The sequence below is a fragment of the Rhinolophus sinicus genome, linkage group LG13, assembly GCF_036562045.2.
Source record: "Rhinolophus sinicus isolate RSC01 linkage group LG13, ASM3656204v1, whole genome shotgun sequence".
Lineage (NCBI taxonomy): Eukaryota > Metazoa > Chordata > Mammalia > Chiroptera > Rhinolophidae > Rhinolophus > Rhinolophus sinicus.
In genome coordinates this window covers 56687500-56713659 of record NC_133762.1, presented here as the reverse complement: position 1 = coordinate 56713659, position 26160 = coordinate 56687500, and the positions used below count along the sequence as shown (strand labels likewise).

The 26160-nt window shown below is 43.2% G+C and overlaps 2 protein-coding genes across 10 annotated transcripts in view; both read right to left on the bottom strand.

Annotated features, from left to right (window-relative positions):
• Nucleotides 1-26160, bottom strand: part of NAA20 (N-alpha-acetyltransferase 20, NatB catalytic subunit) — a 343857-nt gene that overhangs the window by 143808 nt on the left and 173889 nt on the right. The window lies entirely within an intron of this gene.
• RIN2 (Ras and Rab interactor 2) overlaps nucleotides 1-26160 on the bottom strand; it is a 244717-nt gene that overhangs the window by 105884 nt on the left and 112673 nt on the right. For 7 of the 9 annotated variants that reach the window (XM_074318234.1, XM_074318240.1, XM_074318239.1 and 4 more), the window contains one exon: nucleotides 11610-11702. In XM_074318234.1, the coding sequence (XP_074174335.1) occupies nucleotides 11610-11702 (93 nt within the window). Of the gene's footprint in view, nucleotides 1-11609; nucleotides 11703-12960; nucleotides 13931-13997; nucleotides 14605-26160 lie in introns of those variants that run through there. The other 2 variants (XM_019712544.2, XM_019712546.2) reach the window with 2 other exon arrangements.

The window sequence follows — 26160 nt, the reverse complement described above, 5'->3', positions numbered from 1 at the left end:
TGAATTTCAAAGGTGTGGTACAAAAGAAAAGGACGTAAAATATCTGATTAATTTTTTTTTAAACTTTTTTTCGCCCTTCTGCCTCCCCTTTCCCCCACTCTGGTTCAAGCCGTTGTTTCTTAGTCTAGTTGCAGAGGACACAGCTCCCTGGCCCCTGCTGGTATTATGCGACTTGTGCTACTCCTGGCTTAGGCAGTCAGTCGCCGGTGGTCAGTTGGCCGCACACAGCAGCTCACAGCAGTTCTCCCCAGTTGTCAGCCACTCACGATGGCTGCCAGCCATTCATGGCAGCACACGGTAGCCCATGGTAGCACACAACACCCACAGCAGCTCACGGCAGCTCATGCCAAGCTCCGGCTGCTCACAGTAGCCCAGCTCCAGGGAGAACCGTTGTTCACAATCTTAGCTGTAGAGGGCACAGCTCAACGACCCATGTGGGAATCGAACCAGCGACCTTGATATTAGGAGCACGGTGCTCCAACGACCTGAGCCATCGGGCCAGCCATGGTTATTTTTATATTCATTACATGTTGACATAGTATTTTAGATATAGGTTACAAAAATACCTGGGTGCCAAAAATATGTATACACATTTTAAGAGAAGTTATCTATGTATCACTTTTTGAAGTTGAATTGAATTACAGTAGCAATGTGTATTGTAGCATGACATTCACTCAAAAGATGTCATTAATCAAATGAGTGCTAGCATCACCATGCAACAGGCAGTATAGTCAAAGAAAATGGTGGAAGCACAGTTGTCATTTGAGGAGCGCAAGACCATTTTGAAGTGGTATTTGAAATGCGTGAGCGTTGTGGAAGTACAGTGACAATGGAGGCGTGAGTATGAAGCAGAATCTCCAACATGCCTAACAATTGCACGCATTCGTGATAAGTTTGAGACACATGGTGCTGTGTGTGATGTGCACAAGGGAAGATCCGGGAGGCTTCGCACAGCAACTAATCCTGCTGTTTCTGTTCTGGTGTTGGAACAGTTTACATGCTCGCCACAGAAGTCTACCAAACAGTGTTTGCCATAATCAGAAGTGTCTGGATGCTGATGGTAACCACTTTGAGCACCTCTTGTAATTGCAGAAGTCAAATGTGACTCGTATTCATCTTTTGTCATTGGTATATATTGAGCATTACAATTTGAATACAGATTCTTCCTTTCTTAAAATGTGGACTTTTTTTTGCACCCTCGGTATATTATTAAAATAGATTATGTATGTATATTATTAAAATCAATTAAAATCGATTTTACTTTTGTGGCTACTAGAACACATAAAATGACATCTGTGGCTTACTTCTATTATGGCACAGTACTGCTTATGCCTGTCCAGAAGTAAGTGTCTAGGAAGAACTTATTTATGGAAAACAAAAGACACACTCAAATACTGATGTCAGGTACGCTTTACAATATCATTATGAACAATTATCAATATGTCAATAACTCTAACCAAATCTCTAATTGCTAGTTTGTTTCCACTGAAGGGTGCTTAGTACTGTCCTGGTCGTAGACTGGTACATGGTGTCTCCTGGACTCTTGGCATGGGATGTGACGCCTATTCCCTGTTCAGGGGTCGTGCTGGGAAATCAAGGGAGCAACACTCATATCTATGACTTTAAAGCATCCACAGGTCTATGTAAGGATTTGTTCAATGAAATTATTGACTAAAATGTGATTTTGGTTTTATCCATTATTTTTCAAGCTCCTGCCATCTCTATCCACTGTCACACAACAGTGAACTGCTGTCCTGTGCTGTGCATGCAGAAAAATGTCTCTCCACACAAAGAACAGTCTGAAAATTCAAATGCCAAAATCACTGAGGCCCAAGATGTGTAGTGGTACCAGTTCTGGATGATTGGAAATTTGCTGCAGGCAGAATTTTTGAAAGCGGAGTAACTTTCAAATTCCAAGGATAAACCGGTAGTTAAGGGAAGTTAGTTGGGGTCAACTGAATCATCACCTGGTTTATCTAGTTTGTAGAGTCAGATTTTAGCAATTAGGTTTTTTCAAAGTGAGTCCTACCTCTATTCTTTATGATGCCAGAGAGCTCTATTTTGGCTTCACTGAACCATAATCACAGGCTTTCTGTTTCTAAAGACAGACATCATGCACCTGTTATCCATGCAAATGAACAGATGAGGATTTCTCAAACTGAGCATCTGCTGCTGAGCTGAGCCCTGGAACACCCCAGCTCGTTTGTGAGCCCAGGCTCAGGGCATCCCCCCACAGAATGAGCAGTTTGAAGGCACAAGAGAGCAGGGTCCCTGTAGTCAAAACACATTGTCTTCCTGGTTAGTTAAGAACAACTGTTACTGTGTCCATGAGGCAAAGGAAGGCAGGAAGCAGGCACTCAGAAAGAGGAAACTGTACCAACTTGCAGGCTGGCAAGGGTAGGCTTGCCCAGGCATTAATGAGAGAAATGAGAATTGTTGAGTAGACAATTCACACTGGTAATTTCTGGCATTGTTCTCTGCTATGAGAAGTTGCTTCTCGGGGTCAGGGATATGGCAAGAAAAGGACAAAAACCTCCTGACAAAGCTCAAGTTATTAGTTAAAGTTTACTTCCTGGCACTACGCTGAGGCCACAGCTAGGCTTTCATACACATTTCTATCACAATTTTTTCTTCAAACAAAAGTAAGGGTAGAAACCAGCTCAGCCCACAGGAGCTCCGCTGTCAGTGGATAGAGTGGGTGTATGCTAGCCTGGAAGGGTAGCTGGGGACCAGATGGGGTGAGGTGGAAGGTGAGGGAGAAGAGCAAGGATAGGCAAAGCCTGGAGTCTGGGCATTGGCAGGTTTGAGCCACAGGAGCAGACCCACGATGACACCATGGCAGGACTAACAGAGAAAGAGTTCAGGAGAAGGTGGAAGCACAGCCTGAAAGTCCTTGAATGTCAAGGCAAAGAGTGCAGACCTGGTCCTGGGCCCAGCATGGAGCCAGTGTCTGCAAGCAGGTAACATGGATGGATGGAATGGTTTGTGAGAAAATAAACAAATGGTAATGCAGATGGATTATGAACATCATCTATAGTGCTCACAAATGAAAGAATGAGAACCTAAGTAGGGAGGTGGATGAAAAAAGGGAAGAAGGGTGTCAATTTTGGAGACTTGAGGGGGATTTACCAGCACTGGGTGCCTGGATGGGGTTAGGGGTGGGTGGTTTGGAGGAAGCTGTGGAATTCAGGAAAAAAATGGATCAAAGATGACTTTGAGCTTCTCTGCCCCTGTGTAGGACCACTTAGAACTTTACCAGCCTAGACAATGTTTTTCTCACATAATCGCTTTCACATAACACTACCTTGAAATCTGATACCGTGTTTCCCCGAAAATAAGACCTAGCCGGACAATCAGCTTTAATGTGTCTTTTGGAGCAAAAATTAATATAAGACCCGGTCTTATTTTACTATAAGACCGGGTCTTATGTAATAATATAATATTATATAATACTGGGTCTTATATTAATTTTTGCTCCAAAAGACGCACTAGAGCTGATTGCCCAGCTAGGTCTTATTTTCGGGGAAACAGGGTAGCAATAGGTGTCCACAGCTATTACTTAGGGATAAATAACTTTGGCTGCCTTGTCCAGGGTATCACAGGCCTCCCCCATGTGTTTTCACACAGACCTTATAGAGCAGGAAGATATTTCTCACAGATGGTTGAGTTAAATTAACAATGGCTCTGGAAAGGACTTTGGAAAACATGTTTGTCCAGCATAGGATTTCTGTGGCCAGGATTCCCGGATGTGCTCCATATGAACCATGGGGCATTCTCAATTACCCTGGAATGCTCAATCGGTGCATTATTCATGACCCTCATGTCCTGCAACTTATCTGAGTCATTTCCATGAGCCAGACAGATGTGAAGCCATAACTCAAGGCTTGCTACTAGTAGTTAGCAACTCTGGTTTAAATCCACAAACTGGATAGGGGAAGAGAACAAGGAAAAAGAAGTCCAGTGATCGCCTCCAATTGTCTACACAAAAATCACACGAGCCCTAATAACCAAGAAAGGTATAATAGTATTTGGAATTCAGCTATGAGCCAAGAATATAACCAAGAATTTTCATGCTGTATGAAATTGCCCTATCTGGTTATAAAGCACTGCTGGTGATGTGGAGAACAGCATTGTGTAAGAGTCTTGCTGAAATTTAGTCCTATCCACCTCCCTAGATAATATGGAGTTAATCTCAGCTTGCAAATCAAAGGCTACTTCCTCAGGAAAGATTTCTCTGGAACCCCATATTACATCATATATTCTCAAAGCCCCTTTTACTTCTCACGCAAAACTGTATTTTCTCTTATGATTTATTACTATGGGTTTAGTGTGTGATTATTTGGTTAATGTCTTTCTTTGTTACCAGACTGAAAACTCCGTGAGGTCAGGATGGCTTCTGGGTTTTCTCTCCCCCGTGCCTACTTGATTACAGGTGCTCAATATTTAGGTGCATAGGTTTATAGAAATAAAATCATAAGGAGTAAATGAAGGCCCACTGGGTCCCAGAATGTGCTGAATGACAAGCCATCTCAACAACTGCACACCAGCATTTTTAAAACAAACCTCTAAAGAGTCAGTATTAAATGTTGAGAGGGCAGTTTACGTCATTCTTACAGATACCATGTTTCCCCAAAAATAAGACCTAGCCAGACAATCAGCTTTGGAGCAAAAATTAATATAAGACCTGGTCTTTTTAAAAATTCCCCCCCACCCCTTTTTCCACCTCCTCCTTCCCTCCACTCTAGTTCAAGCTGTTGTTTTCTCAGTCTAGTTGTGTAGGACACAGCTCTCTGGCCCATGCTGGTGTTGTGAGCCTTGTGCTCCCCACCCCATTGAGGCAGTCGGTCGCCGGTAGGCCGCTCACAGCAGCTCACGGCAGCTCACGCCGGCTGCTGGCCACTCACACTGGCCACCGTCTGCTCCTGGCAGCACAGGAGCCACAGCAGCACAGCAGCCTGCCGCAGCACACAGCACACTGTGGCAACTCACGCCAACCTCCGGATGCCCACAGCAGCCCAGATCCAGAGAGAGCCGTTGTCCACAATCTTAGCTGTAGAGGGCGCAGCTCCTGGCCCATGTGGGAACCAGCGACCTCGGCGTTTAGGAGCACGGCGCTCCAACCACCTGAGCCACGGGGCCGCTGAGACCGTCTTATTATAATATAAGACTATAATATAAGACCGGGTCTTATATTAATTTTTGCTCCAAAAGACACATAAGAGCTGATTGTCTGGCTATGTCTTATTTTCGGGGAAACACGGTAACTACATGCCTAAATATTGAAATATTTAATAATAATATTTAATTTTTAAATTATGTTAATGTTATACCATAATAATAATTATGTATTTTCATAGTAAAGAATAACAATGTCTATAAAGAAGAGGAAAGAAAGAAGCACAGTTGATCCTTGACATGGGGTTGGGGGCATCGACCCCCAAGCAATAAAAAAATCTTTCATATACAAAACAACTATTATTGAGAATCGCCTAAAATCAAGCTGAACTGAAGCCTTTCAACTAAGGATGTGCAGAAGAAGCCACTTCCAGATTGGTAGGAAGGTCAGAGATGCGGTACGGGCTGGTCCCATACCCACATGTGACCATTAAAGATCAGGAGGGCTATTTCGGCTGTGGAGGTCCCCCCTATCCTTTAAAGGAGCAAGGGATACCAGCCCCACCCCAGCCCAGGGTTCTAGTGCTGGGAAGAGAAGTCCCCATAATTTTTGGCTGTGAAAAACAGTGGAGCTTGTGACTGAGTGAGACAGTGCGGCTGCACTCCCAGGCGCTCCTCTTAAAGGGACTGCACGCAGACTTTCCCATCACTTGCTCTGAGCTCCAGTGCTGGGGCAGCAGCTGGAAAGGTAGTAGGGGCATATGGTGGGGAACTAGGTTGTCTGCCTTGGGACGGAGGCTGGAGAGGCGGCTTCCTCCTGGACAGGGGGAGCTGGCAGAGGCCATTGTTTCTTCCTTGTGCTCTCCCCGTTCCTGGAGCATGAACACAGGCAGTTGCCATTTTTGAGTCTCCACTGTTCACTCGCCCTGCCCTGGTGATTTGAGACTTGGCCCCGCCCAACTTTCAGGCACAGCCAGGCTGCATCCAATGTTTTCTTCATGCAGGCCGCCTGCGTTGGCTCAAGCTGCACTTTCCTAGGATCTCTCAAAGATTCGTGGAACCCAGACAAGCAGCATCTGACTTGAGCATGTCCTGTACCTCTGGCTGAGCAGCCGTAAGCCGGCACTAGTGGCAGCCAGCTTTGGTTCACGTCTTGGCCTCTCAAAGGCGCTTCCAAGCATAGCACGGGCCATCTGAGGATTTCTTTCTGGCTTCCCCTAGGTAGCCCCCCCCCCGGGGGGGGGCATGGGCTGTGGCCTAAGTAGACCTACAGTGGATCCCCTCCAAGGTGGTCCTGGGACTGGCGCCCCCAGTGGTCAGCTTCAAAATGAGCTGGTGCATCAACTAGCCATCTCCAAGTACAACACACCCAACAGGCAGATTGGGGAGGCACTAGAGTCCTGCTGAGGCTAATCCTGCTCCATAGAGTCAGCCCCTGCACAACAACTCTTCCACTATAGTCAAGGCCAGTCCTCACAACCAGTGAGCCCAAACGTCAGTCCCTCCCATTGATGTGCAGTCATCAACCAAGGCTCAACTACAAGGAGGGCACACACAACCCACACAAGGGACACACCTGGAGCATGTGAGTCAGGTGACCAGAAAGACTGTGCCACTGAGCCCCAAAGCACACCTACTCCATAAGCCCACTGTACTAAGACCAGAAGACATAGCAGCTTTACCTAATACATGAACAAACACAGGGAGGCAGCCAAAATGGGGAGACAAAGAAACATGTTCCAAATGAAAGAACAGAACAAAGCTCCAGAAAAAGAACTAAGCTAAACGGAGATAAGCAATGTCTCAGACGCAGAGTTCCAAACACTGGTTATAAGAATGCTCAGTGATCTCAGGGAGAACTTCAACAGAGAGATAGGAAGCATAAAAATTGAGATGGAAACCATGAAAAAGAACCAGTCAGAAATAAGGGATACAATAATGGAAACTAAGAGTATATTATAGGGAATCAACAGTAGATTAGATGAAGCAGAGGATCCAACCAGCGATGTAGAAGATAAGGTAGCAGAAAACACCCAATCAGAACAGCAAAAATAAAAAAGAATCCAAAAATTTGAGGAGAGTTTAAGGGTACTCTGGGACAATATAAAGTGTACGAACATTCGCATTATAGGTGTACCAGAAGGAGAAGAGGGAGAACAAGGAATTGAAAATCTATTTGAAGAAGTAATGACAGAAAACTTCCCTAACCTGGTGAAGGAAATGGACATACAAGCCCATGAAGCACAGAGAGTCCCAAACAAGATAAACCCAAAGAGGCCCATACCAAGACACATCATAATTAAAATGCCAAAGGTTAAAGACAAAGAGAATCTTAAAAGCAGCAAGAGAAAAGCAGTTAGTTACCTACAAGGGAGCCCCCATAAGACTGTCAGCTGATTTCTCAACAGAAACTTTGCAGGCAAGAAGGGAGTAGCAGAAAATATTCCCAGTGATGAAAAGTGCGACATACAACCAAGGTTGCTCTGCCCAGCAAGGCTGTCATTTAGAATTGAAGGACAGATAAGGAGCTTCCAGAGAAGAAAAAACTAAAGGAGTTCATCACCACCAAACCAGTATTACAAGGAATCTTAGAGGGCATTCTTTAAGATGGGAGGGGGGATTAAGGACGGGCAAAAGGGGAAGGGATTAAGGAGAACAAATTGGTTGTTATACAGTAGTCATGGGGATGTAGAGTATAGCATAAGCAATATAGTCAATAATATTGTAATAACTAGGTTGGTGCCAGATAGGTAGTAGATCTATCAGGGTGATAGATGGGAGGGGGGTTGGGGGCAGAGTAGGAAAGGTAAAGGCAATAAGAAATACAAACTGATAGTTAATACAGTATGGGGAATATAATTAACACTGTTGTAAAGATCATATAAGGTCCCAGATGAGAACTGGACTTATCGGGGGATCATGTCATAGACTGTAGCTGCCTGACCAATGTGCTATACACTTGAAGAGCTGAAGTAGAATAATATTGAATGTCAACTATAACTAAATATATAGGTATATATAGTCATGGGATGTGGAGTACAACATAGGGAAGATAGTCGATGGTATTGTAACAGGTATATAAGATGTCAGAGGGGTAGGAGTTTGGGGGGTGGGTTATCACTTTATGAGGGGTTTAAATGTCTAACTATTATGTTGTTTTGTACACCTGAAACTAATTTAAAAATACATATTTCGTATAACTTTTGACTCTACAGTTGGCCCTTGGCATCCACAGATTCAGCCAACCTCAGATGGAAAACAGTATTTTCGATCCACAGTTGGAAAATCCCTGGATACTAAGGGCTGACTATATTTATTGAAAAAAAATCCACATATAAGTGGACCCATGCAGTTCAAATCATGTTACAAAAGGGTCACTGTATATGGTAACTATATCATTTACACGAACATTTAACTTAAATAAATTTAAGCTCTATAAAATGAAAACAAGACAGACAATACCAAGTTAAATAGTGAAGGCCACTTTGCCCACATTTTCCTCAAGGGCATTTGACTCAGGAGAGATGGACAAGCAGAATTTGCCCTCAGCAGGTTCACGCAGGCCTCTAAACTCTTGCCTGATTGATTCTTTCATAGGACATAGCCTAGAAATACAAGTTAACTACATTTAACCTGCTGTTCAACTGAAAATTAAAAGAAAAAAAAATTTTTCCCCCAGGTCTGCAGAAAAAACTGGGTCCAACAAGGCCCCTTCCGAAAGGAAATTTCAAAGGCAATTTTGACTATACTCAATGTTCTCCTTTTGCTTTGACTTTAATAGCTAACTAGTATGTAAGATTCAACCCCGCTGCACTTCCTGAGCATAAGTGGTAATTATGGACTAGCCAGTATTTAGACTGATGTAGGCATGGATTAAGGAGGGGGTTGGCGTCATCCCTTCTACCAAGATGAAATAAATATCTCAGCCTAAGACAGAATCCAGGAACTAGAGATGAATCAGAAACCTGATGGGTCTAATGCCTGGTCTGCAGGAGACTGGAGGAACTGCTTGTCTGCTTCATGAGGGAGGATGTTATATAGGTTTGATTCAAACTGAGTAAACTGATTGAGAATTGAGACTGCTATGTCCACATAGCTTAACTATTAGTACTGAGTATCCAGACCATCTGTGTCAACATAACTACTAGGTGTAATCAAACAATAAGGTGAATGTTTAAATAATAAAAAATAATTTATTACAGTAAAAGACACATTGACATTAATCCCCCTTAAAATACCCCACCTCGCTTTGAACACACTTATCCCATCGTTCTTGCCACTTTCTGAAGTCCTCTTTAGTGAGTGTTTTTAGTTGCACTGTCATGGCTGCCCTGATGTCCTGAATCATTTTGACTTTAGGGAAGAGCCAGAAGTCACATGGTGCCAGAACCAGTGAATAAGGTGGAGAAGGACACACAGTAATGTTTTTATTTGACAGAAATCACCATTTACCAGAAAGAATGTGTGACACGGAGCATTGTCGTGATGGAGAATGATTTATGGCACACTTTAAAACACACCTTCTCTCAACTGTAGCTCACATCGAACTGACTGCACCGAACAAGTTGAAACTTGTCACACACTGTTACTAAGGTTCGATGCGCCGCTTCCTATATTGAAGATCCCTGCCTTTCTGTTGGATGGCACTCGGCAGCAGCATTCACTGTATTTTTTTATCACAACGTAAAGGTTCTGTGTCACACATCACTTCTGATACAGCAATTTCTGCCAAATAAAAACATTACGGTGTGTCCTCATCCACCTTATTCACCAGATCTGGCTCCATGTGACTTCTGGCTCTTCCCCAAAGTCAAAGTGACCATGAAAGGTAAACATTTTGAATCAATTCAGGACATCAAGGCAGCCATGGCAGCACAACTAAAGACACTCACGGAAGAGGACTTCCAGAACTGCTTCAGAAAGTGGCAAGAATGCTGGGATAAGTGTGTTTGAAGCGAGGGGGAGTATTTTGAGGGGGATTAATGGCAATGTGTCTTTTATCATAATACATTTTTTAAAATTTAAACATTCACCATAGTTTTTGATCACACCTCATATTTCTTCCGGGATATTCTTGCCCAGAAAGTTAAGGCTGTAAACCAATAAACAACTTGTTTGCTGCAGTTAATTCTTATAAAACAATCTGTCTTAAGCGAACAGTTTGTTCACCTGGGAAAACAGCTTGCTTATCACTAATGGTTTACTCACTAAAACTCAAGAACACTTGTCTTGTGGTATCCATCAATACTGAACTATTATGTCACAAACTTTGCTGAAATCCAATCACTTCTGTGCCTTGAAAAACACAGCTTAAAGGACTTGGACCTAGACCTCTAAACCCTACAGATACTCCTGTCAACCTCCTCTTGCTTAGATAACAACAGGACTGTGTCCTGGCAATGTCTTCACTTACCCAGTCAGCTACTGAACTTAGCTTTCCTTTACCAACAGGCTCTTCTGATGGATTTTTTGGAGTCCATAACTGACACAAAAAACCAGGTTTAGTCTTTTGGAAACAGGAAGCATTTAAATGCAAATTAATACATACTTCCAACCCATGCAGGTAGGGAAATTAGTAAAATTGTCAGTTTTCCTCCTTAATAAAGTAAAGAGGTCTCTGTATCATTCCTCCTTTGAGGAATGATTTGGTGTTTGTACATCTGCCTATGACACATTTCAAATGTACACTTTACCTTCATTTTTCTACTCTTTTACATGATTCTGTATTTTCCAAATTTTCTACGATGAGTATGCATTATTTTGAGGGTGGGTGAAAGAACACAGAGCAAAAGTCGTAGATGGAAATTATTCCCAAGTGTAAATTGCAAATGACCTCCAAGTCTTAATTTAAGACACACATATATACACACAGTATATAAAATACCCATTTAGAATCTTAAGCTAGTCAGGTAATTTTATCCCATCAACATCAATATGCATATTGAAAAACTGTACAATTTTAATGCTGCCTCGGTTCTCTCTTGCCTGATCATAAGAGACTTCTGGGGTGTTTGATAAAATATATCAGCAAATAACATTCAGTTAATATAGGGTGAGACCCAGGAATCTGTTTTTTGTTTTGTTTTTTAAATGAGCACTTCCTTCAGTGATTCATACAACTGAGTAAAGTGTAAAACACAGGGCCAACAGCACTGATTCACTGGAATACAAAGTCCAACTTCCATCGTAAAACCATCCAGCTGGAAAAGAAAGGGCTGAGCCGTTGACAAATAAAGATTGCCTCAACTGTCTTAGGGTGGCACCTCTCTGTGCCTGGGTTCTGGGCCTGTCTGGAAGCACTAACTCACAAAAGCCCCAACCTACTCTCAAACCTGGTAACAGCTCACAGCTGAACTCAGGAAAGCTCCCACAGCCAGAGCTGGCTTAGAGTGCAGGCTTCCTCTGCAGCTCGCAGGAGCGCCTTCAGCTCCCAATGCAGCCGAGTAAAGGGAGCAAGCTGCCACTTAGTGATCCCAACCAAGCCTTCTTTTTACCTTAAAGAAACTTCCTCGCTTGTCCAGACTGCGTGTACCCATGGTCCAAGCTGATGTTTCCTCCAGTGAGGCTCTACTGCATGCCTGGGACTCCTGAAGGTAGAGACATTTTTAATGGTTAGCCCAGCCTGTAGGAAATTCCTTTCTAAGCCACAGAACACTCACAACAACAGTCCTGCCAAGATCTTTTTCCATCAACAACACAGTGCCATTTATTTCCCACCAAAGCCCTTCCATCTCTTTTCAGGCTGATTTCCTGCCTCAGACAGCAGTTCCTAGACTATGCCCCACCTCACTGTCCCACCTCCCGCTTCTCCAGCTGACACAGGTCTCTGATTGCTTTGTATTTGCTTGATCTCACACTCAAGTCCTAAAGGGACCAATATTAGATATCACCATAATCTGCTCCAAAGGTTATTCAGTTAATGTTGCTGGTCACAGAGGGACAGCGGAAGAATGAGGCGATGCATGTCCCAGGAAATCCTGCTGGAATGGGATGAGGTCATCCTTAGCTCTGTTAGCCCTCTCCCCCAGGCAAGGTCAACACAAGGGCACTGGGAATTAATCCTTCTATTTCCTTTTCAGAAATCAAAGATTGGAATGAAATCCTGTGTCGCTGTTTACAGAGGTCAGTTTGTGTAAGAAACAGATGTAAACAGTTTTATGATAACCTGGAGGGAAATTTAAAGGCATGATATGATTTTGAATCATAACCCTGGCTATTTGAGCTTGGAATTTCCCTCATTCAAGCATCAAGATCCAATACCTTTCCCTCTTGGTCACAAAGCCTTCAATGTAAGTAAAACACATACATACCTAGGCAGCTGGCCATGCCTGGCCAGCATGCATTGAGAAGACCTGGGGAGTGTCCCCAAACCTTCCTTACCCAGTGAGGCTGGACCAGCAGTAATTATAAAACCGCCCTCCCACTCACGATCCTTTCTGTTCACCACAACACAAGATGTAGCTGGTCCTAACTCCATCGCATACAGTAGAAGGACAATAAAGGAAATATTCAATGAAAATATCTCGAGCCACATTAAGGAACATTAAAAGGGGTTCAGCTGCGTGGGTGAAGTAGGAAGACACCAAAGCCACAGAAGCCAGAGCTAGTTTGCTGAGGCTTTTTCATTATTAGCTGGGGGACATAGCCAGCAGCTCCAAAGGGATGGTTCAACAAGTGGAAAAACCTAATTATTTTGCTGAGAACTACACATGCGTGAGTGAGCAACTCTCTTTCAAGAGAGGCTCATCTCGACTCCAAGATCTGCCTCTCCATTCACATCCATGGTGGGCTGCACAACCTGTGGGATCCCATCTAGGAAAAAATAATAATGCAGCGAACACCTACCCCTCCTTCTGGAACCTTCACCTATTTTAGTCATTTCTCCATCACTTGGTCACTTTAAAGGTTCAGAGTTGTCTTCCCTGCATTTCTTTCCACTTGTAATCCCTTTGGATGAAGGCCAGTTTCCAAAAACGTCCTCAGTAGACTGGTGAGCTTTGCACTGCAGTTCTGCTGACTCCAGAGGTTCAGATTCTCGGTCTCAGCCTATTAATGGAGTCCCAGCTCCACAGCCTTTGAAGTTCATCACTTATTAACAAAACCCACAGATTGGAGCGACTCCAGAAAGAAAACAGTGCTGTGTTCAGAACTAAGTGTGGAATGGGAGCCACTCTGTAACCTCGGGGAGCAAGTGATTAACTGTTTCAACTCAGAAGCACACAAATAAAAAAGTACACTTCTTGAAACCAAGCCTAATGTCTGTAATTCTTTTTCTTTCAGACTTTTTCTCGGCAAGGGGTTTGACATCGCACAGCAGTTAAGGAATGGCTCAGCAAGAGCCAAGACTTCATTCCTCATCCAGACCTATGATTCTGTTCTGTTCAGAAATCTGCCGTATACAAACCCTGTCTGATGGGCCATGACAGGCAAGGAATTTTGCCTATAGCAGCAGAGCAGTTAGGATTCCAGAAGTTTACTAGTTCAATTAGCTGCCTGAAAAATGCATGCGTGCACCTCAACTTGAGCAGTCCTCAATGAAACATGCAGTTTGGATTCTGCACGGAGCAGGCAGATCCATCACATTTCTTCAAAAAGATGCAGGTCGCATCAACTCCTTCTTTTAGAGGCTACTCCAGGATGGAGATGTGAGCAGGTGATCAGAACAGGCTGCCCAGTGTTACAGCAGGTTCTTCCCGCAGAAGAAACTCCAAATAGACAGCACATCATAGATTATTCTAATTCTTAAAAATAAAATTCCTAAGAGCACCAAAGAAGTTCTGGATTAGGGTCTTTCTTGTTGTAGCAAGAGTTTCCTTTCCAAACCGTAACCTCTAACACCTTGGCTCAATATGAACAGAAATTTAATAAAATTTAAAAATTACCTCTTCCCATTCACGGTTACCACCTCTCCTTCCAGGGGTTACACCAGCAGTGTCATCTTAAAACCACTTCAGTAACAGGCCAGGTACCGTAGTTTGAGAGGCTATACAATTCCTCCAGAGTTAAGACGGTGGAAGCTTGCTGCTTTCTGGGTTTCCTTGAAGGGTAAAGCGGATTCTTGAAAAATCAGCCCAGCGTGTTCAGTGGCTCTTTCCAGATGCTAGCTAAAAGCTAGCAAAAAAAAAAAAAAAAAAAGTCCTAATGGGACTAAAGGACACTGCAAACATTTTGGAGCTGCCAAGCCTCTTCAATAACACCACTGAAGGAATGTAAACGAAGCTGGTTGCTCCAGTCACTAAAGGACAAAGGCAGGAAGTGATTATTCCTCACTCTCCAGAAACACCAGGCTCTGCCACTTTAGACCTAGCTGTGGCTCCCCATGTGGCCCCAAAATCCACAGCTGGAGTGAAGATCTCTCCTGAAATTTCAGCACAAAGGACTCCCTGAGTCATCCGGCCAGGCTTCAGGCTGCCTTGACTGCCGTGGAAAGAGACTGTTGAAGGTTGGCTTTCCAGCCCATTCTATAGAGAGCCACTGAGGACAGGCGCTGAGGCTCCACTGCCTGGACTTTGGCTGCAGGCTGGCTGATGGGGATAGGAACACCAAGTGCCCAATATCCTGTTCACTGATCAACGGAGCTGGGTTGAGTCACTGGCGCTCTTCCAGCTTTTGCTCTACCTGGCCATAGGCCAGATCTTGGCAACACAGAGGGTCTGAGATGTGTCATCCTCCTCTCCTATTCTCCCCCTCTTCTCCTCCTCTCCTCTTCCTGCCCCTCCCCTCTTCCTCTCCACCCTGGATTTATTTAATCAAACTATAGCTTCCTATTTTATTTGCCTGTGAGCACAAGTGCAAACCTACAAGATAAGCAGCAGTAACACTTACACGTTGGCATCCATCACTCATAAGTGCAATTTACAAGAAATGTAGCTTCTGTAAGTCAGGGGTTCTCCTCTCTAAGCTGCTGTGAGAATTGCTACAAAAGCGTTCTCATCACTATCTTTTTGTTCTTTCTAGGGAGGCAAAATGAACTTCAGTTCTTAGTAAACAAGATCTCATTACTATAGTTACTTTACAGTCAAAGTGACTGAAGTAGGAGAAAGTGACTCACCCCTGGGGACCTGTCAGATCAAGGCCAATCCCAAGAAACGCACTTCACTTTCTCACCTGATGATGGCAAGTTCTCTCTCTTTCTGTTTTTTTTTTTTTTTTTGTCTTTGATAAGAGAGGTAGAAGCAAGTGGGGTGGCTCTGTGTCTGGATCCAGGACAGGTTTCTTAATATTTCCGTGATTCTCTTTGTATTACCACAGCTTTTATAAGTTGTACAGAAAACCTCTATTCCAGGCTCTGGCTTGACAATTTGTTATGTGAATTTTTAAATTTATTTCTTTCTTTAAGCATCGTGAGTCACCATCCAGCACTGATTTTCCCTCTGTCAATAGTCAAACTTTTTTTTTTTTTTTTAAAGCAGACCATGAATACTATTCATCCAAAAGAGAAAGCAGTTTGTGGGAAGAAATCAGAAGCAAAGACCTGTATTCCCAGCCTCCTCACTCAGTAACTGTGTTTTTAGAAACACTGTTCAGTTTTCCCAAGAATAACCAAGGATAGTAATTATTATTATTATTATTATTATTATTATTATTACGAAGGTGCTCCAGGGTGAAACAGCATTTCTGCTGTTCACACAATTGGCCTGTAAATGGGGCTAATTCTGGTGGAGGTCTATCCCGTCCCTCTTTGGAAAACTGGTGTCTCAGAAACTCTTGCCTCATCCACAATGCAGAAGTTCTGCAGGTGCCCACATACTGAGGTGAGGTCACTTCCACCAACAGCAATGTGCACCGCCCTGGGCAACAGATGGGCAGCTTTGCTGGCTAGAAATTCCTCCTTTTTTTTTGGATGGGAAACTGCCTCTCTTCTCTTATGTCCCACCCAATGCCCTCATTTTATTCCTTGGTAAAAAGGTGGATCTCTCTTCCACATCCCTGCAGACATGTCGATTCCTCCCTTGAGAGAGAGCTTCTCCTGAAGATGGTGCTGACCTCAGGGTTGGTGCACTCTACCCACCAGGAATAGGGCTGAGAAAGGACAGGGGGCAGCTACTCCCAAAGTAATTCTCTTTTGGCATTTCAAAAGTGTGTGTCTTTTCAAACCTCCTACCTTGAAAGCTCCAGGTGGTAAGTGGTGACACATCCTGCACACATGTGCAGTGACTTTGTGCATACAATGAGGACGCTTCATATGCCCACTGGCTCTTAACCCAGAGGACGCCATGGACAGGAAGCCACACACTCCAGGTTTTTCTCAGGGTGTACTTGTCAACCTGTGAGCACTTGAGTTTAGAGCTTTCTTTTCCAAGGTATACTCTATTACCCAGTAATAGACCATTATCATTCTACTCTCAATACTCTTCATTCTTCTAATATTTTTTGTTTGGTTAACTAACAGCTTACTCATATGTCATTAGTGGAGCAAAGAGTAAGGAACATACGCAAAATCCAAATTGCTTCATAAAAATGTCCTGTTCAAGAGGGAGATCTCATGTTAAGTACTCTTACCACAATAAATAAAATAAAAATGTCCCAGGTTAAAACCACCTCTATGAAGGAAAAACAGAGGGTCATCATCCCTATACAATAAACTAGCCCCCTAGGGCATACATTGCCTGGAATTTCATGTACTAATTTGCTACTGTTTTCTTCATTTTGATCCTGCTTATGTTTCTCTTTCCAAACTCTCCACTTCACCGTTAGGATATTTACCCTCCCCTTTAAACAATAATGTGCTGAAAAATGTTTAACAACTGGCTTTCTGGGGAATAAAAGCCCTAATTTTTTAGCATTGGCCTATTTTTTGGTGTAAACACTCCTAATCACGGCAATTTCAAGCTACCAAGGCGACATCAAGAGGCTTGCAAAATGCATGAAAATTGAACAGTAGGCGCTAGTGAGCAGGAAGCACTGACCCCAGTTCACTGCTGCATTTCATTCCCCCATTCTACACCACAAGGTCTCTGAAGGGCTTGCTTTTATTTCATTCTTCATACACTGAAGTAATAAAAAATAGCAGAAGAAACTGGATCTCTAGACTGAAACCAGTTCTTTATCCATAAAACCGCATTATTTGTCCCTAGTAAGACATGAAATATTTCTGGCTGTCATCATAATCAAGTTAGATGGTGCCATCAGGAAAACTGGTAGGAAGCTGCATGTTCAGCCTGTAATTTACACTTAGTAGGGTCCACTTCTTCGGAAATTGAAGAGAAGATCTTCCATTAGCCAATCAGACATTGGGGATCCTAGCTGCCTTATTCAGAGTAGTAGCTTACACAATACCTTGCACATATGTGCTCAGTAAATATTGGATATGTAAGTGCATGAGATTTCACTGAGAAGTCATCTAGGTTTCAAGGAATGGTTTTTAAAGAATGGCTCCCTCAAAGCATAAGATGACAGGAAGAACCACAGATTCAAGAATGACAAGGTAAGATCAAATGCCAGGAACATACACACCATTCTGTTGACTTACATAATGTTCTGGAAAAAAAAAAATTTATACCATTTTGAAACACAAAGATGTTAATTTAGGGAATCCACATATTCTGTCTGTGGTTGGATTTTTCATTTCCTACAGAGCCTGTGATCTGGAGGCCTTTCCTCTCTATATGACATACAGACCTGCTCTGTTCTCTACAAGTCCCTAGCCAGTCATATTTCTCATCTCTTTCATTTTTGCACAGATCAGAATTCTAGAGAGGTTACTAGGTATGTGTCCAAGCCAACACATTTTCATTAGAGATCACAAAACAAAAAAATCCATCAGAACAGATGGAAAATTCCCAATGAAAGAAAAGTGGCCGAGTAAATGGACTTCTCAATGTGTTTGCGCATATACTTGTATCTGTATGTTATGAGGATTAGAGACTTAAAATTCCCATCCCTGCCCTTAAGAAGTGGGCTGGAAAATAGTTGGGCTCCCTCTGAAAAATGCCCTCCCCTTCTAAACCTGCAGGTTCCATGTGGGACAGTCAGTGGAGGCACATCATCCAATATCAAAATAATAAAATACCACTATACCTTCTATGCATAGTACATGCCCTGTTAACATGTATTAATACCATCTCACATCCAGAATCCAGAAATTATTAACAGAGATGCATAAAGAAAGAAACAGTTGTTCTCCAAAATAATTTAATATTTTATGTGTCTACAAGAGTCATGGAAACCCACATAGCTCAGTGAGACTCTCGGTGATATTTCTGCCATCACCCAAAAGGTGGTTTTTGTGTCCGAAGTTGTGCCTCAGAAATTCAGACACGTTTAAAAGTTTCTCTCGGCTGACCAATGGCATTCACATCTTTTGCTGGGAGAGACAAGTACATATGATTGGGGTATTTCACAAATCCAGTTTCTTATTACTGAAGTTTTGCACAGGCTACAACTATCAGTTTCTTCAAGGCTCTGCATATTCTCTTTGAAGCTTAGGGTTTTTCTCTCAGTGGTCTGCCCCCATCCTACCTTCTGGGGCAGGTGTCTGACCACACTTATGGCAGGGAGGGCAGACTAGGCAGGCATGGTTAGCATGGAGGCCAAGGGGAAGGAGGCAGCAGGATCACCCTTCTTCTAGTGGGAGTATTTGAGGGTAAGTACAAACTCACGTCTGAGAGAGACTGTTTCATGTCATAATGATAACCTTGAGGTCAGACTTCTGGAAAAAGAAGAGCAAAGGACAGAGGGTCAATGAGCCCATGGATGGTTGGTCTGAATAGACACCGGCTGTAGGGGGCCACTGACCTTGTCTGGGTTCTCTTGCCTCCCAAGGGGGTGCTATATTTTCAGGGCCTAGGGCAAGAGAACAAATGGAGGCTCATAGACTTTATGTCTGAATTTTTTCAAGTTATAAATCAATACTATATTAACTAAAATGTGGTCTATTCTCCTACCATGAAAAATGTACCTTTATAAAGACTTAGAAGGCCCAATTTCAATTTAAAAATTTTAGACTCTTCATTGTTCTGTGCTGAACGTGGGGACATGGGGTGATCCTGAACCTGCCCATGGCTTACCACCCTTCTCTTCTCTCTGACAGCTCTGTGGGTACCCCAGCCTTCCTGTCCAAGCACTATCCATCTAGTATTCCCTTCCGAACCTTCTAGCCTGTGTAGGCAGTGCAAGCAGGCTTGGACACGTGGGCAGGGAGTCCAGAGTGTGTGTATCTGGAGCAAGGGGAGGAGAGGAATGTGGGCTCCAGGTTGACCCAACTCTTGACTAAGTAGTACTGTCCTTCTATGGGGAGGGGTGAGGCTGAAGTGGGACAAAGTGCATGGCCCAAGGCAGAGGCCCCTCGTACCCAGGTCTTAGGACACTACTGGGTGGGAAAGTTAGATCATCTTAGGGTCCATGAGAGAACGGACACAGCACTACTGCTTTTGTTCCTCTTCCCCCCTCACCCAGTTTTGGTCTGCAGAAGTGTAAGTTTTAGTCGCAAGAGGTCCTGGTCACGCTCTTATGGCACTTGGAGAAAACAGATGGGCTTGGATTCAACGGCCCATAGGCACCCTAATTTCTCGCTAGCTCTTAATTCTAATTTAAGAGGTCATGCTCGCTCCTTAAAAGCACCCCAGCTACTGTGCTCCTTCCTCTGCCTTTCTTCCTTTGGCTATTCTAAAACACCATATATGAGGTCTGACAATTAAGTCCATGAACTTGTTGCAACAATGTTGCTAACATTTTTTTGGTACCAGAGGGATTATTCATTATGAATTTGTACCAACTGGACACATTCCTGTTAACCAAGTTTACTATTTGGACATTCTTAAAAGGCTGTATGAAAAAGTTAGACAGCCTGAACTTTTCGCCAACAATTCATGACTCTTTCATCACGACAATGCATCAGCTCACACGGCGCTGTCTGTGAGGGAGTTTTGAGCCAGTAAACAAATAACTGTAGTGGAACACCCTCCCTACTCACCTGATCTGGCCCCCAGTGACTTCTTTCTTTACCTGAAAATAAAGGAAATATTGAAAGGAAGACATTTTGATGACATTCAGGACATCAAGGGTAATATGACGACAGCTCTGACGGCCATTCCAGAAAAAGAGTTCCAAAATTGCTTTTAAGGGTGGACTAGGCACTAAGCGTCAGTGCATAGCTTCCCAAGAGGTACTTTGAAGGTGACCGTAGTGATATTCAGCAATGAGGTATGTTGCACTTTTTCTAGGATGAGTTCATGAACTTAATTGTCCGACCTTTACTAAGGAACTACCATTTTAGATCTCCTCCTCCAATCCTGTCTTAAGCCTAAACCAGCTGCCTTTCTCCTCCCAGAATCCTCATCTTTGGAGGTCAATACACACCCAGTAAGTATTGAACAATACGTCAGCCCTGTGCCTGAGATCAAGCCCCCATATGTACATTAGCTTTGGGTCTGGGGATATTTTATGACCCTCTACAATCCACTTTTATTGACCTTGAGGTACTGCAGATAACAGAAAAGCAGAAAATATGCCTGAGAATCACCCCAAGCTGATTATCTTGGTAATACACAGCCTCACTCACTTTGGGTGACTATAATGGGTCTCCAGCAAAGAGGAAGATTAGAGGTTAATGTTTTTATCTTCCTGAAGACCTTACCCTCTTGTTCTCCAGAAGGCTGAAAGTGCTTTTGTTAAGCCAGGAAAGATAGTTTATATCTGCTTCAATGCTGGCCTAAACCAACCTTCTCACAGTCCCCATTGGCCGAACCCAAATTTGGGGGGTGGGAGGTGGAATTGGATAGAAGAGAACTAACACCCCACCACTCTGGGGACAATGAGTCAGTTGGCATCTGGCGTATGTTTGATTCACAAAGGGCTTTTATCCATATAGCCCCATTTTGCCTGCCTGTTATGGCATCACAGTCTATCTAGCATCTCTGTAAACAAGAGGCTCCCCCACAGCTGAAAGCTTCTGTTTTAACCAAGGTTTTCTCCACAGACTCTGTCCTCAATTAGGGCTTCCTGCTCCCTGTTTTTCATTATGTTCTATGCCGTTATTATTTAATCGATGTATACAAAGAGAATAGACAGAAGTCAAATCATTCAGTTGGCAGGCTTGTGCATTATTGCTGGATTGCAACTATTTATCTTGTCTGGTTCCAATTAAAAAAAAAAGCAAAAAACACCAGCATTTGTGGCACCCTCTTCCTCCTTTCCTGAATTCAACCTCCTTTTCTGAACTCAGAAATATCTGTCTACAAAAAGTACAAAAAGAGGCACTAATTTTTTCATTTCTTTCTCTCCAAAATGTAGCTTCGAATGCTGACTTTCCACTTAACATTCCGTTCCTCTGAAGTCCATGCTCCCCTCTGTTAATGACAACACCAGACTTGAAAACTCAGCGGGATGGACTTCAGCCCCCTGCACATCAATCACTCGGAGTTCTGCATAGTCTTCTGGTCCAAATGTCTCTCATCTTCCTTCCCATTCTCCATATCCACCCAGGCCTTGGAACGTTGCAGCCTTAATGGTTTCAGCAGCTCCATAACGTCTGTGTGTCTCCATGGCCTGTGTCGGCTCCATGCCATCCTGTAGGCCACTCCAAAGGAATGGTCCTTTCCCAGCATTCTGCTGCCCGACTCACAACCCATTTCTTTGAATTTAATATACATATTCTCTGGTCAGGTATTCAGGACCCCTTTATGATCTGTTTCCAACCCAATATTCCAATCTCAGCAGTGATGTGTGTGTGTGTAGATTGGTTATGCCCTCTCCAGAACAGAGATCCCACAAACGTGGAGATAGAGAACATTCCTGACTAACACCTACCTATTCTTGTTGAGTATTTTCACACATGACATTTGCATGCTGTTGCTCTCAGCCACACTGCCAAACCTAAACCAACAAGTGGTGAGTGGCCTAAGTTGGCAGTTCCATGCAGGTGAGATTCTGAAGCCACATCATGCACTGTGCACTGCTACTTAGGAGCAACAGCGACATGCCTCACCCTGAACCAGCTCCTTCATCTCCCAGATTCTGCAGCTCTGAGCTGTGTGTTCTTCCAGGGGTCCCCAATAAGATTAGGCTCTAGTCTCTCCAGTGAGGGCTGGCTTGATAACACACCCTTTTGGGGTTGCCTTTTCTTTCTCATTTCCACACTTTCCTACCAGTAGTCCCTTTACAACCCCTACCCTCCCCGCCCCAAAAAAAACAACAAAAAGAAAAACTATTTGCACTTGAATTCTTGCCTCAGAGTCTGTTCTTGGGGGCCCTCCAACCCAGACAATCACAGCTAATCACAGACACATGCACGTGCACGCACACTCACACTTGATAATGCACTTTAATAGTTGCTTCTTCTTTCCTGTCTCCCAGCCCCATTTTCCTTCTGGTGTCCCCCTGAGATCACATCCCAGTAAATGACCTGGACTTGACTCCTTGTCTCAGAATCTGGTTCACTACTCCTCTTGGAATCCTACTCAACTGGTACTGAATTTATAATTAATGGAAATATTTTTGCCGATGTAAAATCCAGAAAAAAAAAACCCATAATTTGAATGAAATTTGTCTCTGTAAGTAACCACCATCCTTTGTGAGTGTAACTAACACTATCCAGTTAAGAGTGATAAAAAAATTGAAGACTTATTTGCAAATTGTTGCAAATAAGTTAAAATGTTATGTTCCATTCAATGTAACTAAAGACAACTCTATTTTGAACAGAAGATTTAATTTTAATTAATACAAAAATCTTTTTTCTTTTCTAGACCTTACAAGATAAATTTAAAGACTATGAAGTGTCGCCAAATGATCAGTCTTCTCAGGATACGCATGTACTTTGGTTCAGCTCTGCTCCCATCTGACCACAATTAAAGCTTTTAAAAAACTCCTCCTATTTTTCTCATCACAATCCCTGGCTTATTTCTCCATGGAATCAGCAATTAATCCCACAATATAAATGGGCACTTGAATCAGTGAGGTGTTTTTATGTTGTAACAGAAAACTCAATTCAAAATGGCTTAAAAATAAAGAGTAATGTGTCCTTACAGATTGCTTATTAATTGCAAGAGGAATGCCAGTAACCATACAATGGAGAAACTGGACAACACCTCGACCAGGTGATGAAAATTAATATCCCCTGTGAGGGTAGACAGATGCTGTGTTCCTCCAGACATGATTCCCTGAGAATATATCAATTACAGCATATCCCAACAGGAGGCAGAAACATCATATACACCACAATTGTGGGACATTCTATAAAAGAACTGGCCTGGATTCTACAAAAATATCAGTGTCATGGAAGACAAAGAAAGGTTGAGGAATCATTCCAGATTAAAATAAAGAGAACTGACTCCCCCGAAAAAAAAGATGTGATCCTGGACTGGAGAAAGAAACATGCTGTAGAGAACAGTATTAGGAAAACTGATAAAAATTGGTATCTGTGATTTGTATAAAAATACCATTATTAATTATTAAGCTCCATTCTTGCATGGTAGGACTGTGAGAATGTAAGAGCATATCCCTGTTCTTAAGGATTGCATGCAGAAGTAGTAGGAAAGGGGCTTGATTCTGTGAATTGCTCTCAACTGTGTCAGAGAAGGATACAACAAATGGGGCAAAAAGGTTCAAATTGGTGAATCTGCATAAAGGGCAAACGAGTTCTTTGAACTCCTCTTGCAACTTTCCTGGAAGCTTGAAATTATTTCAAGATTAAAACTTAAAAATCACTAAGCAATAAAAGTGACTCAGGGACGTAGTAGAGTCCAGTGGTGGGCTCTGTGACGCATGGACCAAGCCAGCTGCTCCATGGTTTCAATGCGGACCTATTTCCCTCACCTTTTCTGTCCCTGGTTTTGCCTTCTTGGGGTCAGTGCTGCTTACCCTCAGTGTGGCCCCTGGTGAAATGGCTGTGGCGGCTCCAGGTTTCATATCATAAAATATGAAGGTGACATATCGAGATAACAGTCAGCTCCTTCAGAAGAGTGAGTGGGGGCATTCCTTCCCAGAAACACTTCCCTCAAATTTGAGAAATCCTGCTCTAAACAATTCTAATCAAGACGTCCCTGGTACTCAGAACATGAAGTCCAGACTCTTTGATGTACCATATACTACACAGTCTTCCCCAATCTGACTCAAACCTTTATTTCCATTTTTGACTCCTCCCCGGGTCCCACCCTCATCTTTATATCTCTGTAACAGTTTCTCTGTTTAAAGTGCCCCCAAAACTTGGTAAATACTTTCTGTCCCTCAAGACTCAGCTCAAGTATCACCTGCTCTGTGCAACCCTCACCTTGCCATTAGGTCTTCCCTTTTCTGGGTGCCCATGGCCCCTTCCAACAGCCTCCCATGACATTATAATTCCCTGTTTCTATTTATCGCCCACAGGCCATGTGCTTCTGCAGGGCAGGGCCCTGGGTATGGGCTAAAGTTTAGAGTGTGCCCAGAATATCGATAGAATGTGCACGAGTGCATAACATCTGCCTGCGGACACCACATGCTCCCTGGCTCACAACAATGTGTGAAATTAATTCATGAGTAAATCTGTGATAGTACTTAAAACAGTGCTGGACACTAAATAATTCACTAAAATAAAATGTTATTCAGTAAAATACATCTTAATTAGTTTGGGTATTTCACTCTGAAGGAAAATTACTCTGTTATTCAAGCCATATGGAACCACTGAGAAACTCATAATTTAGCCAATATGTGCATATGTTCTAATTTCCTGTTTTCCTCTGGGTCAGGCAATGCACGATTTGTGGCCCAGCATTTCAGCAGCCCTGGATCAGAAGAAAGGCTGTCTTCATTTTATACGGGGAAGTGGGGAAACCTCAAAAAACCCACAGTGCACAAATATCATATCACCAAAGCAGGGGACAAGCAAACTCAGCAACCGCCCAGAGGTGTCAGCTCCTGTCACAGAATTTAGTTCAGCTCTTTCCGTACCAGAGTGCCCCACACCAGACATGTGGACACTAATGGCTTTTGCAACCCCTGCCACAGAGCAGGCTGCTGATGCTGCTCTTTCCGGGCCACAAAAATGCCTCAAAACTCAGAGAGCAGGCTGAGTCACCTAGCAAGATGACATTTTCAGAGCAGTTTTTACAGCCAGCACCCAGAAAGGTCGAAATAAGCCCTCTTTGATTCATCCCTCATTTTTCATCAAATCATGGCTCTCAAAAATCTCCTACTGTGGGGTGGCCGGTTAGCTCAGTTGGTTGGAGCATGGTGCTGATAACACCAAGGTTGCCGGTTCGATCCCCATATGGGCCACTGTGAGCTGCTCCCTCCTTAAAAAAAAGAAGAGAGAGAGAGAGAGAGAGAGAGAGAGAGAGAGAGAGAGAGAGAGAGAGAGAGAGAGAGAGAGAAGAGAGAGAGAAAGAAAGGAAGGAAGGAAGGAAGGAAGGAAGGAAGGAAATGTTAAGGTGAATCTAGATGATAATTTAAGAAAAATTGTCCAAAATGTCCAGACGTAATCATGCAGACATAATTTACAAGTTACATCTGTCCAGCAGAGAATAACTCCAAAAATTATCGCTTAATCACCCTGTAGGACAATAATCAGTTTCGTATCTAAGTTAGCAAGCAGATTTCAGCAGCCCTGCTTTGAACTGACTAAATTGGTATCCTACTTTGTCTCTTACTTCGAACAAGCTTGGCCATCCTGCTGATGCCTTCCTAATGGGTGAAATAAATCTTTTAAGCCATGCTCATTATATGTCTGTAGGAGAGCTACATTTTAAACTCTTTAACGATCATACTTTGCCAAAGGAAGTGTGGGTTGGAACTAAAGAATTTGGTCCTTTTTTCTTTTTCCTATATTCAGTACTGTCAGCCAGGAGGAGGAGAAGCTTTGGAGAAGTCAGGAAGGAAAGATTCAAAGGACACCGTGTTAGATGAACTGGTCGTCTTGTTCATCAGAGCCAAGCCTCATGGTTCTCAAAATGTAATCAAGTCTGGTTGTAATAAGAACCAGGAAAATCTTAACCACAAACAGATGAATATTTTGCCAAAAAGCCTGGTGCCTCGCTGGGCAAACTTAACCAAACAACTTTATGAACGTTCAACTGTTAACGCCCCACTCCAGAAAAGAGGACATGAACCCTGCAAACTAAACATGCCACCAGG